The sequence below is a fragment of the Eimeria tenella genome, genomic scaffold (assembly GCF_000499545.2).
Source record: "Eimeria tenella Houghton genomic scaffold, Eth_scaff33, whole genome shotgun sequence".
Lineage (NCBI taxonomy): Eukaryota > Apicomplexa > Conoidasida > Eucoccidiorida > Eimeriidae > Eimeria > Eimeria tenella.
The window spans coordinates 85,064-100,984 of record NW_013543122.1 but is presented as its reverse complement, the minus strand read 5'-3'; the positions used below and the strand labels follow the sequence as shown (position 1 = coordinate 100,984).

Here is a 15,921-nt window from a genome sequence, read left to right as displayed (position 1 = left end):
CTCACCTATTCTAGGTAACGGCATGTCTGCATGATGCCTTACTAAACTTAATCTGCCATTTGTCGAAGCTTAAATTTTCAAAACTATTCGAAACTCTCTTTAGCATCCCACACTTGTTACATCAAGCCAGCGGCGGTCCTCAGAAACTGCATAACTTACACAGGCTGTAGCCTTCCTGACGTTCACACACCTATCCCAAAAGTATCGACTTAGAGACATCTGCTTCAGAGAAGCTTATGAAGCAACAAAGTCCAAATCCCTCGCCACCCTAAAGCTTTCTGTTGTGAGCTTTTATTGTATGAGGACTGAGGTGCACAGAAGGTTGCCTTCAGTCCCGTGCTGCACAAAGAACAGTCTAGTGAGCGAAGAGAGACCGCATTAGCCAGCACAGTAACACTAACAGTACGTGTGGGAATCCATTTCTGTGCAAACAGCAAAACTACAAGAAGACACGAAACTGGAAAGAACTGAAAGCTCAGAGAGGCAGAGCGTAAAATGGCTCTCGCAGCAAAAGTTTGTGGTCAGGGAATCCCTTGTGGACCAGAGGTCGGCGGCTCTGCAGAGAGGCAGCGAAGGCAAACCAACCAATACGGCAGGCTTCGAACTTTTCAGCAAAATATTTTTGCGCTGCTTGCCGAGCCTGCGTTTGAGCCTTTATTTGATGTTGTCATCGTTGCAGAGAACAGAGTGAGTCCTTTGTTCCTAGCTCACTACATGAGCCACAACAATAAAAATTGGAGTTGTTAAAGAATGCTTTTGCAAAGCTTAACAGTGCTTCAGCTCTTGCACTTACCCTCGAGCCTTTTGCATATTGCCACTTATTTGGCTAAGAAGACCATCAAATGGCGCCACTATCGAGGTTTAGGTCTGTACAGTCATAGGGAGAAACTAGATAGTGTTTGATTCACCAGTGCACGTATCGTTCGGATTAGAAGACACAGATCTTTTAAAGAGTAACTCACGTTCAGAGCAAAGCCGCGTCAGCCGTTTAAACTCGTCGAAAACTTGACCAATCCATCTGGCAATGTGTTTACGTTTCGGCTACATGCAGGAGCTGCGCGCCCACCAGTGTGTCCTTGCTGCATGTAGCGAATACTTTAAGAGGCTGTTCTGCGGACCGGAGACTGCAAAGCGCATTGAGTTTCAGCAGCGCTGGCCTGTGGTGCACCAGCTTGTACGCTGCATGTACGGTGCAGATATAGAAGCGGGAACAGACCCCGAAATTGTGTTAGAGGTACTGAAAAATACGATTTCGACGGGCACTAAGAAAACTAGACAGTTAAAGCATTACAAGAATATTGTGTGTAGCTCAAATTATGCAAAAGCATGCTTTTCGTGACACGTTCGATGAATTAATTGCATTTAGACTGGCCGGAAGAATTTTCTGTGCCTACTGCAAAATAAAACTCAGCATTTTACATCATTGTATCTTCAGTTGGCATTGTCTGCACAGGTCTTGGCCGAGGCCCGCAATTTAGAAGTGAACTGCCTGAGCATTGATGATTGTCTCTCGCTCATCGTAGATCAGCTTTCAGTTCAAAATTGCGCTCGTATTCTGACCCATGATGAAGTGGCTCATCACAAGGAGCTGTCTCGCCAAGTCTGCGGATATATCGTTAAGCGCTTTGCTGATGTCGTGCGAGCGCCGACGTCAAGGCAGCAACTGCTGCAGATGCCCCGGAACCAAATCGTGTACATGGTCCGGGAGCTATGCCGCCGCTGCGACAATAACACAGATGCCGATCTGATTGTTCGATTCGTCGTTGACTGGAGCTCATTTGACACAGTGTGTGAGCTTCTGAGAGACTGCAAATTGTGGGATTGGGCTGTAGAGCCAGGGGCTCTCTCTATCTTCCGAGACGAAGATACACCCTTGGGAGCTGTCCCGTCGAGTAAGAGAATTTTCAACGTTTCGATTCATCTGTTTACAATCAGCTGGTAGCAGCACAGAAATCCTACTCTGGAAGTTCAATGTGTAGACTGCGTCATGGATTGTTGCCTTAAACGCGTGAAGTGTACTGTCAGCGCATTTTTGACCGTTTGATGAAGTGCATGTGTCACAAAGAATTTCCTGGAACAAGTGCCAGGCAGTTCACACATCGGCATAGTTCGTACTGGCCACCAGTGGAAGTGGGCCAACATTACGGCTACCACGTGATACAGAAGTAGGCTTGTCTTCCATTGCATTGCCTTCAGACTTGTTAAGCGCAGCTCAGTGGCGCATTAGCAACTTGAAGATCGCCTTGAGAGAGTCGCTTCCTGCGAAATTCGTCTGCGGTACCTATTTTGACTGGAGTGTTCGACTTGATATAGGTAACGTTTGATTCTGATAGCACATTTGCCGAAAATGATCCTCGTGAAAGATTTTGACAGTTGTCCTCCGTTGCACTATGCTGGAGTACGGCTTGAGTCGTGTGCAGGGGCTGAAAATAAGTTGAGAATCGTTTACGAGTCCGCCGTTGACAGAACGCCGGGGCAGCCAGCATGCATCAAGAGGTTCCCTGCTGCTCTATTCGCCTGGCAGGTAGGCCCAGTGGATTTCTTAATGCACTCGGTCTTGCAATATCGCAATTTTTTTCGGAATAGTTTTGTTTCTTCTGTGCCGATACAAACGTTGGCATCTTCTTCTATTTTATGCACGAAGCCTTGGCTGTTTTTGTTTGTTCTTGTCAACTCACAGTTAGACTGCTGACTCACGAAGCAGTAGCTACCACTTCTTCTTTGTTCAGGCCATATTTCGGGGGCAAGACGTTTTCCGCGATCGCCCAGTGTTTATATGTTTCCCTGAACACATTGGCTTGCACTGGTCTACGACATTGAACATATCGACGAGTGAGCTTCGTGGAACCTGAAATTCTCTAAAGATTAACTTGAACGTTTGTTTTCAGCTTGCTGAGTCGTGATTCTACTTTGCTTCAACTTTTTAAAATTTCTGGTTTCCTTCAGCTCCTCTGCAGAGTCTGCTCCGAAGCTTAGGAGGCACGCAACTAAAACTGCGGATCCTACTCATGCCAGTCGATATCTCCGCAATGTGCCAAATCCTGTAATCAATGCGCAGTTTTTGCATATCACGGACTGAACATTCATTCTCCTGTCCTGCGGTGGTTGTCTTTCAGATGACGTTACGGAGGCTGATGAACTGACTCTAATGGTGCAGATGACTGAAATTCCCTTGGTGTCCCTCATTCTTTACTATTTTTCGTCGGATCTGAATCAGACGCTGGCACAAGAAGACATTCTGAATCGTCTGCCTCATATTGAGTACCGCTGCCTGAGCTCCTACACTCTTTTCCACCAGAATGCGCCGGCTCTCACTTCCTCATGATCGGCTTATCAATTTGCTCACTGATTAGTAGCAGCGAAGATATTCCGGCCAAACAACACTGAGAGGCAGTTACTACACAAGGTTACCCTGGTCTTTGGCTCTGCTTATGCCAGCCCACTGCAATGTCAAGGCCGTGAAAGGCAACGCGTGCGTTACTGCAGCTAAATGAGGGATCTGGAAAACGTTGCTACCCTTGTTGTGCTCCATCACTGCATCGATGCACAGGTCATCTTATTTGTTTTAGAGCCTTTTTGCTGAGGCATTTGTGGCTGCTAGTTTGACACTGGGACTTCGCCAGAAACAGACGCCCAGCAATTCACTACTACTTTAGCGTCTTTGAAGCCCCTTCCAGCGCAATTAGTACAAAATACGGCAAGCGCTGCAATGCGCAGTGCGATGACACAATTGTTTTTTTGAATTGACAAAAGTGAGAGTCATTGCTCCTTTTTTAGATGCTGCAGCTAGAGTTTTGACTGGGGAAAAGTAAATTAGGTGAGCCTCGGGTGAAAGCAATGCCACGAGCAGGAGAAATACCATATACCAGTACTGAGAGAATCCAAAACGCTTTTAAGCTCTCAAGTCTAGTGTGAAATGACTTTTTAGGAAGACGGAGGCGTTTACAGGCCTTTTGCCACACATTACATTTGAACTTCTGGCTGTAGGCTAACGAAATGCAGCTTTGATTATCCTGTACGCCTTTACTACTCTCAGCGCATTGACTGAGACTAGTGTGAGTGTTGCTAGAAAACCAGCGCTCAAGAGCGCTGGCTTTCTAGCAAAGTGCAAGATGCAGCGAACTACATGAAAAATCGGAGCGTGCACAAACGGAGAAACAAGAGCACACTTACTCACCGACTGAGCTAGATATGCTTGTAGATACTTGTAAGGGGCAACGTATAGCCTACCAGTTTCGCTCACTAAGGGGCAGTAAGCCTCTCTAATCCTGGCTTAACGTAGGTCCCAGTCTGAACGTGGCTGCCTTGCGTGAACTTCTAAGTGCGCGTCCCGTGGAGGAAATTCAAAACTAATAACATAGGCAACGATAAACCTGCCTTTCCCGTCATCCTCTGTTTCTTGTACTTTATGTCCTTCTTTTGGATGCTTTTAATTTTTGCCTGTTTATTGCTCTCTGTTGACTATTACTTCTCAGCTCCCTCAGCCATCAGCTCTTGCCTTGGAGCTCTCTAAAAATGTTACCTGCTGCGTTCCATGTTTGCTAAGGTGATATCTGCTGCCTTTTTCTCCTCAAACTTTTAGTCTTTACAGAGCCGCTACTCGATCTGAGTGGAGGGCTTGCCTATCTCCTTAAAAATCGACTCTGCCATGCATGAATGGGCAAATCGTTGAAATACGTATTTGTGTCGCTTTATTATGGAGCGAATTCGTTCTTTATCCGGTGAAAAAAGCGTACGGTTGACTGTCGATGTCTCGCAACATACATCGTGTCATTCAATTGGCTATATTTGGCATTAGAGCTTTAAGCTTCCTTTTTAAAGAGTTGTCTTAAATACTGAGCTGCCCGCACTGATGAAATGTAGGCCCTGCACCTTCAAGGGCAGGCCGTTCTAAAAACAAACTAGGATACCACAGGTCCAGAGAGAGAGGTGCCCACTCGAATCAAACTTGAGCACTGGCGAATGCTTTTTCCGGTAGCGCCTGGAGTCCTGTTTTATTGTCTGGTATGCACTTAGCAAGTCAACTGATATGATTCCGCGAATGCACAGAGAGAAATAAACTATGTATAACTTTGTCACTGTCTCATGAATTCTTTTTGAGGCTGCTACATTTCGCAGGTGTTACAGCAATTCAAGCAAGCTTTTTTCCTCTTGGCTTCTCTTCTTAGCTACGCAGGGCTTGCCCACGTAATGACTCATAATGACTCATTCTGTGGCCAATGTGTGAATTGATCAGGCTCCCAAAGTGTAGACAACAAGTATATATACGAAAAACAAAACGGTAAGCTGGCCCATCGTTTTCTGTATGCTTTCAATACGCTCTACTATTTGCCCTGCCAAAGATAGCTTGGGTGCTCGATGCCTCTATTCATTTTGGCCCGCAAGTGTCCTAGTCTATTGGGGAAGCTTGCGCGTTGCATTTGCGTGTCTCGGCTGTTACGCTTATCCCTTTTGTATGCAATACTGCGCTGAATAAAATTGATAGGGCTTTCTATGTGTTCCTGAAACTTCTTCCGTTGCGATTCTAGTGCTTCGCCAGCCCTGAGAAGCCTATAACGAAAATGTGTCTGTCTCGCAAAAGGGCATTTTGCTTTAGGGATCGTTTGCAAACTTCACCGCATTAGTGACTTATGCGTCCTGTTTCTTATACATTTCTTTCACTCCGTTGCATGCCTATTTTGGCCAGAGGTGGGTATGCGGGGTAAAGCGTTTCATATGAGGTAAGACTATCACCTTCGCGTTCATTGCTATCACTTTCGCTGCATTCGTTGCTCCGATGCCATTGATGTCCGAGAGCATCAGGGAGCTTCTGAGTTACCCTGTTAAGAGACTCTATTCGTTGTTGCCGCTTTTGTCATTTTTGCTTCCTCAAGGGGGCAACTTTGTCGGAGTCACACGAAAGACCTATTCTTTGCATAGTATTTCGTTATTTGTTGGATATTGGCGCTGGCCCTTAGCGCTGCATAGTCTCTGTAGACCTATCTATTTAAACGTGAGCTCCTAACTGAAAGATGCAACTGCGCCGTGAGAAAGTCGAGATGGTTGCATACTCCTTTGCTGTGGATAAATAAACCGCGGAAGGAGCTTTTTTCAGTGGCAAAAAGTGCGTTCACTTTCATTACCCGAGCATTAATTACTGGGCGATTGTTGTTTCATTTCATGCAAGCCTACAGGTGCAGTGCCTCTCCCTTCAAGGCTGCTAAAATCGTATGAATCTGGAGTCTTCGTGCTTGTGATACAGCTAGCCCCTACAGTGGATTCGTACAAACTGCAACACGGTATAGGCTTGATGACCGATTGATGTTCTCTCTTGAAAGAGGCTTGCCTTCAAGGTGAGCACCAGGCCCGTGAAACCTGAAAACGAAATCACTTTTAATTTCAGCTTGTCATGCATTCAGCTGCTGTATTGGACCAGTGTTGAGGCCTGCAACAAGCATTTTCATTTAAATTCATCACAGAAACGCATGCTTTTTCAATCCGTCGACATGGATCGAATTGTGAAGGGATACAAAAAGCAAACTAAGTGTGGCATTTTAGAGAAAGCCTTCAATGGCATTGTATTATTCCAGGTAGCAGGGCAGCTACCGAAAATTGTGTGAATACATTATCGGTAGAGGTCAGTGCTCTTTGTCAACGTTGCGCGAAACGCTAAAAGTGTCGGCTGCCGCTGATGCTTTGTGCGACGCATGGACCGGTTTTATTGGTATCACAAGCATAAAGGCGTTTTAGGATGAGCCAAGGAAGTTTTCCGTTTGTCCTTCCCGCGTAGCTTTTATCCTGCTCTGCGTAGAAGTTCTGGTCCTACTGGTTCTACTGCGCATACAATAAGAAAAGTGTCCGTAAGCGTGAACATGGTGAAGCTAAAAATATGGAGCTCTAGAAGCGCATGAGGGAAACCCCCACCCCGAGAGAAACCACTTTTTCTGGCCAGATAAGCCTACTTTTTTGGTCTCTAGTATTTCACTGAACATTCAGAGAGTTTTAGCGTCTTGTCGGGAAGAGGTTGTTTACGGCATACAGCCCCACTTCATCCTGCTGGCCATTTTTGCTTCAACATACGTTTACTAGTGAACAGGATCAATAGTGCTCCTCATATCATGTTGACGCCCACACGCACTGTCGGCGAGGCAACCTAAAGTTCTGAGTCCCCTGACCACAGATCAAAGGCTTCCCATGCCTAACTCTTTTGGAATTCGTTTAACCAGTATGTCAAGAATAATATTTCTAGAAACCAATGATTTATGGAAACGCTCTACAGTTCAGCGAAGGCCTTCACTCCAGCGTCAGACCGCCATCTGCAGTAAATTTATATATGAAATTCTGGTGAGCTGAGTTTACGTCACTTCTTAAATGTTTTAACATATTAGTTCTATATAGCAGGCGAAAAAAGTTGAACCATATGTCCCAGAAAAAAAGCACTGTGGACTGTACCACTCATTCCCGAGTGCTTGTGTAGTGCGCTTGCGAACTGATTGCTGTCACTATGTATACACCTGTATGCTTGCCTGCCATTTGTCCCGTTAAATCATTCGAAACTCCTTATTTCTACATACTTAGCTTCAAAAGTATATTTAAGTCCTCTGAAATATGAAAAAAATATAGTAGAAGATATCTCTTCCGGCTGCGACGCTCTGGCCCCCCACGGCCTCACTACTCAGCAAGCCCCAACACCATGGTGGGCTTTGGGCGTTCATTGCCAGTCGGCTCAACTTCTTGACTATGTGATTTGCTTTAATACAAATATTAGAGGATATCGTGTTCTCCCCACAGAATACGCCGCTATAGGCTCGCTGGGGGGAAAATTGTAGTGCCCATGCACTACAACTTGCGTGTCTCCGACTGTGCCTACTCAGCGGAGCGCAGGTCCATCCCACGCTTGAAAATGAATTCTCAAGTGGCGTCTCCTGAGCACCCCTAATATTTCCTATACTGAATGTATATTTCAGTCGTTAACTCCACACAGCCTATTCGCTCTTGCACCTGAAACTGGCATTCGCCCAAACACAACCATATTTTGTGCCATCTCCTTCAGAAGACTGTCGAAACTTTCCAGTGTGGTGTCTTTTGAAAACTTCTGAGCTACCCAGCTTTTTTGGAGAGAAACGATGGACGAAAGTTTCACTAAGTTTCCCTCTAGGGTTCCGGAAACTATGGCACAAGGAAGTTGACAGCTGAACAATCGGCACACAGTCTCCAGCTGGCACACATAGTCTGTGCTCAAGAATTGTGTATCCTTTAGACCGTTTACAGTCGCATGTATGAGGCGAAGTATAGATGGCATTGCATTACCGCGCTGTGCAGCCAAGATGGTGGGAGAGTTGGGATGCTGCTGATGCACATATTCTCCGTTAAAGCCTCCATACGTCTCGATACAATGTTGCAACTGCAGAGCTTATATATTCATGGGTACTCTGAACTTCTTTATACCGAAAGGCTAGCCTTATTTCCCGCTCCAAGTGAGGAGAGGCGCGAGTGTATGTGCGGCTTTACGAATGTGCCGCAGTCTAAGGGCCTGTCAGACGACATACGAATTTTTCAATTAGCAGGTGCGACCCCAAAACACCGCAGCACAAAAGCCCTTGAATACATTTCACCGATACAGTGAAGATTTTTTCCCCTAGTGTCAACATACCTTCATTTCCTTGGTAGTTTTATGACGTCAGCATCGGCACGAGCGGACCTCCCGATAATGCCCATATGTTTCAGGCTCGATTTCAGCAAATTATACAGTTTCAACTTGACAAGTAAATTACGTACAGTCTACTCAAAACTCTGCCAGCACAAATCAGGCTACCATTACGGCATCTCCAGTACGCAAGAAAACGCGCCAATACGCGTCTGGATCAACTGTATGTGAAGCGTAGCTACTTGAGAAGGCCTCTTCACTTTTCACTTTTATGCAGAGTTATGCCACTCTCCTCCCGAAGGGCGGCAGTCTCAGCGCTGCATGGCGCAACATTGCAGAGCAAGCCACTGAGACGCTCTGCATCATCGTCCACCATGCAAGCGCATGTCGGCAACGCCACAGGGCAGGCAGCTACAATTTGCCGGCGTAAAACAAAGGGAATTCCGGCACTTCACTGGACAACTGTTCATTCGGCATTCGGCAACCGAGATCGAAGTGGAAAAAAGTCATTTTCGACAGCGTCGCGGTCAGCTACCGCAAGCTCTTACTGCGGCGAAGCCTCCCGTGTTAAGTTTATTCCTAAAGGCCTTTTCGATCCCACATTTAAAAAGGACCAGCTGGAAGCAGATGAAAGAAGAAGAGATTTGCAACAAAGAAAAGAGTTACGAGAGCACAGAGAGCTGCCTGTTGCACTACGAGAGGCCGAGTCACGACCCATTCTGTCATCGCATTCGCGCAATTCGGCAGGCGCACAAGACTTCCAAAAGTTAAATCAAACACAGTTCTCATTACAAGGGCGCGTTTGGAAGCGAGAAGCGTCTCTAGCCGAGTTATTACTTTCAGGACCAACATTCCGTGAGGCTATAACGCATGAGGGAAAATGCCAAGAAGCTGGTCTTCCACTAAAAGACAGCTGTACGCATTCTACTTCTGAGGTTCCCCTGTCAAAAAATTACTTGCAGTTGCAAACTCTTGATATTACAGCACGGCCGCAACTTGCTAAGCATATGGATATGTGCAGAAAGGAAAAAAGACAACAAGTTCAGCCAACAAATCTTCGAAAACTGCAGGATCAAGAATTTGTCTTGCAGACAAAAAAGCAAGCGTGTGCAGAAGAAAAGGACGCAGAATCAGGAACACAAGCTTCGAACAGCATCGCTTCAGAAAATTTAAATCCTTCAGATATGCAGCAGATGGCCGTACATACGAAGCAGGCCCGTCCTTTGAGAACGCCAGTGCTGCACCTGTGGCTAGCCGGTGACGAAGCTCCTAGTCATTCTACCAAAAGCAGCTTAAATTTTACAGAAACTCTGTCCCTACAGAATGTTGTTGGTATGAGAACGCAGCAAGATTTTCTTGAGGGTCCACTGAAGCCTTCGTCAGACCAAGCTACTCGACTCCATGAAGAGAAAAATCTCAAATGGCTTAACAGTCGGAGACAAAGTGCTATTAAAGCTACGATCCAAGACATTGATTTTCTAAAACAGAAAGTCGTTGCAAGTGCATCGCCAATAAAGGTGAAAACTCTTCTGCCGATGATTGAGACTCGCCCTGCAGAAAAGCAGCTATGGCTAGAAGGTATTCTTGTTGAGCTTGCGGAGACCTTGAGAAACGGTCCACCTGACGACACAGCAAAGGGGATAGAATGTTTGCTGACATTCCTTCAGCAGCATCACGGAGCTGCTCTACACGAGGTTACAGTGCTTCAGCTGCTTAAACATGTACGACAGAGGCTGCGGCAAAACGACATAAATGGATCTGCGAACATCTCAAGAGGAGCGTCGGCCTCTACTGTGCAGTCCAGTCAGTTTTTGAAACAGCATGCAGGAAAACGACAAGAAAGATCGCGCCCTTCCACGCCGCTTTCTGGTGAAGCAACTGTGCACCACCAGAAAACTGAATCCTGTTATGTTTTTGATAAATCACTCAGGAGATTCCAGCAACTCTGTTCAGGCACTGTTGTTGCGAGGGATTTAACCAACGCTAGTGCCATGAAGGGCCTTCACGAGCATTTGCATTTGCAACAAGCTAAGCACTCTGTAAAGTATGATGAAAAGGTATGTCAAGCAATTATCCTAGTATTCTGCGCCACCAGAGTAATGCCTCTCAACTGTGCCCCAAGAGCTCTCAGAGGCACAATGATCAACAGCTGTGCTTGCTCCTTCAGGAACTGAAGGCACCTAGAGGACACGTCGCCAGCCCGATATGCCAGGAAAGCCAGAAGACAGCAGCTACAGCATGCCATTACCAGCTGGGAAGTCTGGAAAGTCAAACATTTTCAACCGCTCACGCTGTAAAGTGGGTTGAAATGTGCAATCAGTGTTTTCATTCCGAAAAAGCACAGTCGCAACAGACCGACAGTTGTGCTTCTCAACAAAGACGACATGGCGCACGAATAGAGAATAGCAGGCAGTCATCTTGTGAAATTCTGGGTTGCTTCATGCGTGTACAAGAAGCTGAGTGCCGGGCTGCAGTAACGCTGCAAAGTATCCTAGATCAATTTTTTCTGGATGAAGCTCAGCAGAACTCAACATTGCAGGAAAACGAAAAATACAAGGAAAAGCTACAGAATAGCCGTCTACCACATTTCCTGCGGGCCAAAGCTTTGCAAAAATATCCAAAGGTGGACCAAATACTCCGGCACCTTAACGCCAAGAGAAATGCATCAGGATCTCCCTACCAAAGTTCTAAGGCAGCCCTTATCTCTGGAGCAGAAGAGAGAATTTTGGATTTTCAAAGGTCAAGAAGAGATGAACAGTTTACGGACGAACCGTTACTGCAGCAAAAAGACATTCAAAAGGCTTTAATAGGACTAAAAAAAGATTGGGGAGCATGTGAATATGTTGAAGACGAAATAATAGGCATCTGGATGCTACATGATACTATTGTACAGCAAGTACTAGAGCGTGAAGTGAAGCAGTTGATGATCTGCACTGATCATGCAACGAGGGCATTTGTTACTGGGCTGCTGGAGGCAGAGGCCATTCGATTAGCAATGATTATACAGCCGATGATGCCCTCATGCCTTTCCTTCAACGCTTCCGCCGGCATCCCGGAACAGAGCCTTGAGCATAGGTTTTCACCGGACTTGAGCAAATGGGGCAATGGAACAATTCTCACATGACTATCTTGAGAGACGCAAACATGAGTAACTCACGCGTCTCTTGGTGTGAGAAGAATATAGCAACATTATAGGTCAAGATATAGGGGAGTGACGTATGCGGTTAATGGGGTTTCTGGCAGGCCAGCTGTCCTACAATGAGTTTGTACAATGGCCTTCAACCAATGTAAATGCAAAGGCGCTGCTTTCTAAGCTGGTGTTGTTTTAGGAGAAATGCAACAGCTACGGTGAACCAGCTGCGAAGCTGCATCAAAGTGCCTATTTTATAATTTATAGATTAGGGTTCGACCTTTGCCCCACGAGGCGTTCATTAGAAGCTCCTCAAGTACTCAGAGAACACGCAAGTGATGGATCAGCATTTAATTCCTGTTCCACTCGTGCTTGCTGTTTATACGCTCTGTGGAGAAGCATCGGGCGTCGCCTGTTGTCGAGGTTCAGGTGACGCCCGATGCTTCTCCACAGAGCGTATACTGGTTGTGCAGCTCCACCCTGAACTTCATTGTAGCCACAGCATCACTGCTGGGCTGGCTGCGCCCATGTGGCTTTAAAGCTGACGCATTTTCTCAGTTTTTCGTCAGAACATTTCCTATCACAATAGCAGCTTATGAGTGCCCACTGTGTATGCTATCATGCACGACATTAGCTTGTTGGGCCGATTGCTGTGCCTAAGACCCCAGCGGGCATTCCATTCAGCATCGAATTACGCAGAGTCCGGGAAATCGTTGCTTCGAGTCAGAATGGCAGGCGAAGTAGCACGCGAAAAGGTGAGCAGGCATGGCCAGCGTAGCCTTAGCGTCTACGAGCCCTACGCCAGGACTGGCTCACAAAAGCTGCGCACGGAAACAGATTGAGTGCTTTGCGGGGAGCAATACTCCTGCGACCCGTTTTGGGGCCTTTTCCAAATGCAGTAGCGACTCTGACTCCAATATCCAAGGCTTTGAGGCGCCGGTCCCGCCCACAGAAGCGGACGGAGCAACTCTTGAAGTATCAAGGGCTCCTCTTTGTCGAAGAGATTGTGGCTTTTGGCCTGTAGCATCTTCTGTCACAGAAGCCTGCAGAGCTTCCTTTCCGTTACATGGCGCAATTGTGTGAGGATGGGCAAGCATGTGTTCAAAGAAGTCATATCATGAAAGCTTTGGAGCAAAAGGCACCATATGTGACGCAGAGAGGCGGCGAGACTTGAAGGTCTGCTTTTGAATGGCATTTGGCAGTGTTGGGCTAGCAGTGTCTTTCTGAAACAAAAAGCGTTGAGGGGATTTTCCACGAAGAAACAAAAGCTTGGGAACTTGTGAGAGCAGTTCTCCAAAAAGGTCACGCACCCTATACGTCTCTAGATTACCGCAGCGGCTTGCCAGGAAAAGCCCTGCAGGGAGTAATAACCTTTCAATCGGTAGACGTGACATGTAATATGATGACCTTCTTGAACTCGTGTTTCTTCAGTAGTGATATACAACTTCAAATACTTCTTCATTCCTAGCTTCGAATGTACTGTTTCCGGCAATCATTATCCTTGCGGCGACTCAACGGACGACAGAACTCCGCATTCGGACCACGTCGCACCTAATTCTGTAGGCTATTGATCAGCAAACGCTTCTGTTGTTTCCGCTTTTTCGCACACAACTTTATTGCATGTTCCCTTCTGCGTATGCATCCTACAGTTCACAAAGGGACAGCATGGTTTCCAAACACGTGGGGATAATTACAAGTAACAAAGGGATCGTAATATTCCCGACGGCAATTTGGTTGTGGAGATTCCAAACTGTTGTGTGCTCGCCCAACCCATTTATAGAGTTAGCGCTACACGGGCACTGGCGAGATTTACAGGTATTTGTGCGGATCAATGTGCATCGTGGACAAAAGGTCGCGTCCCCACAGTGTTGTCTCGAAGAAATGCTGTCGCTCTTGATTTAACGCGTTTCGGGTCTTTGCAGAGCCTCTTATGTCATGCCCCTGCTTTAATACAAGAGCCTCTCCCAACGGGCATTCGATACCATGAATATTTCGAATTGGAAAACTACTGCACTGCCTACGGATTATCGCCGCTGTGCAACAGACCACAATGCTCTCATTGCTTTAAGCGATATGTCGTACTAGACGTGCTTACTTTTTCATTACTGGTTAGTAGCAGACGCGACGCTGAAAGCCAAAAGCCTGCAAAGCCGTACGCTCGAATCCTTGCAGCTATGTCACAGTACTTGCAACCTAGTTTGCTTGTACAAGGCTCTCTTTCTTTTCTTTAAGGAAGAACCTCTATTCACAAGTTGCAGGGTATTTCTCAGAAATCGGTAGAAAGACGGGATATTGTAGCTGTGCAGTTTCATGCAGCAGCACATCGCCTTTGAAAGACAACAGCTTGCGTCTACGCTATAAATCTGTATACGAGTAGACGATGTTTTGGGAGTTCGCCCTAGGAAGACTAGAAGCAGTATAAGCGGCTAGCAGATTGGGGATATGTGGGGGCGTACATATGCAGCTCCTAAGCATCGAATCTTATTATCATTACAGTACTGTCGAGAAAAGTCCACTTTAGCAACAGGGCGCACAAAACCTCACAAAAGCAGGCAATTCGGAAATAATGCGGTTGCGGTCTTGCGACAGCTTGGGAAATTTTTATAACAAATTTGTCTTGCAGTCACACCATAGATTTTTCCAATTCAACACTTGTGGCTGTGCATAATCGAGGCCCGTCGAAACTTTTCGTTGCAACGCTTCCGCCTGCCACTTGTACTGAATATCTGATGTTAGCAGCTGAAAATCTGCACAGATTGAGAGACTGCTCTTCTTTTGGCATGTGAGATTGTGTCGGCCAGACTGCTCCGGAGGCGGTTTACCCTCGATAGAAGGAAAGTGTAAGCCTACTTCGAACATGCGTAAACAGCCTATGCCATTGAAACCAAGAGCGAAACCGGAAAGAAGTGTAAACAATGGTGAAACAGAGTCCCCAAAACTTAATTCTCTATGCAAAGGAAGGTGCAACTTCTTCAAATTCTTTTCGTCAAGTCATTCCAAGAAATGCATTGCCTCTACAAAGGGGTGAAAGCTCCAATAGTAAAGTTCCCTGTTTAATGCTTTTGGTCTTTTCCTGGTGTTATCGAGGGTCCGCACAAGTTCAGGAGCTCCTCATTTCGGCCATCTGCTGCCACATTCGCGTTTCCCATGATTCTCTCAGCCATACTGGTGAGTGCACGCTTCTACATAGTATGTAAATACATATTTTCAAATTTCGTTACCATCGAATTGCTTTTACATTGCTGGAGATCTGTAAACGCTAAGTATTGCACATCTGCCCGTCGGCTGGCACTGCACGCTTTGACATTACACGCATTTCATTAGCAAATCTGTCATTTTACCCGTACGAACGCACATTCGCACAGAAATGCAACGTCATCTAATGTGAAGACGTAAGCACATAGAAAGCAATGAATGCTTCAACTGCATTTTGCAAACTCAAAACGCACTTGAAAAGCTTTGAGATTTGCGTAGTGTGCGTTTTGCAAAAGCAATACGCACACTACTCTAATCCCAAGGCTTTTCAACTTTAAGCATAAACAAATTTGGAAAGTCGCGATAAATTTCACAGTAAATTTGTTTATACTCGTTATCGTTCTAAGTAAAAAACAGAGTTTGCAGCAGCTGAAAGTGTTTTTTTTGTCGAGAAAGTACCGACCAGCTTAATAAGACGCACCATAGACAATCTGGCTTCAGTGGGTGTCCAGATGTGAACTCCCGCCTTGATTCACAATTGTTCGCAAGACCATTTCCACAATATCATTTAAAATGTCGGGGAAACGGTCTCATGTGGGTATGTGTAGCTAACATTCCTTATCAGAGAGAATGAGTCTAAAGCGTTGCCTGTGCCAACGTTGGGACAGTAATGACAGGGCTTTTTATTGGCTGTGCATGCAGGGCTCCTGGGCATCTTACCTTGTTTAGAATTGCCTTCGTAAAATTTGTGCCATTTATTAAACGCTGAACATTATATATTTGAGTGCTGCAGGCATCCTAATGTAAGCTTTTGGCAACGGAAGGCGGGTTATTGGTGCTCAGTAGAACAAGTAACAACGTGCTCAGTAGAGCAAGTAACGACGTACAGGTAGTATGCTCTGATCATTATGCGGCTTCCAAGATTAAATGCCTCAATAAAATCATGAAATACAAAACTACATTAGCTAGA

The 15,921-nt window shown here is 46.0% G+C and overlaps 2 protein-coding genes across 2 annotated transcripts; both read left to right on the top strand.

Annotated features, from left to right (window-relative positions):
- Window positions 1–1,024: 1,024 nt before the first annotated feature.
- Window positions 1,025–3,325, top strand: ETH_00005675 (uncharacterized protein; the record flags this gene model as incomplete). Its single annotated transcript, XM_013376271.1, has 4 exons — window positions 1,025–1,234; window positions 1,436–1,892; window positions 2,197–2,313; window positions 3,117–3,325. The coding sequence occupies 4 exons, from the start codon at window positions 1,025–1,027 to the stop codon at window positions 3,323–3,325; spliced, it is 993 nt and encodes a 330-aa protein (XP_013231725.1).
- Window positions 3,326–9,000: 5,675 nt separating this feature from the next.
- On the top strand, window positions 9,001–11,750 carry ETH_00005670 (uncharacterized protein; the record flags this gene model as incomplete). Its single annotated transcript, XM_013376270.1, has 2 exons — window positions 9,001–10,683; window positions 10,794–11,750. The coding sequence occupies 2 exons, from the start codon at window positions 9,001–9,003 to the stop codon at window positions 11,748–11,750; spliced, it is 2,640 nt and encodes an 879-aa protein (XP_013231724.1).
- Between the last annotated feature and the right edge of the window lie 4,171 nt (window positions 11,751–15,921).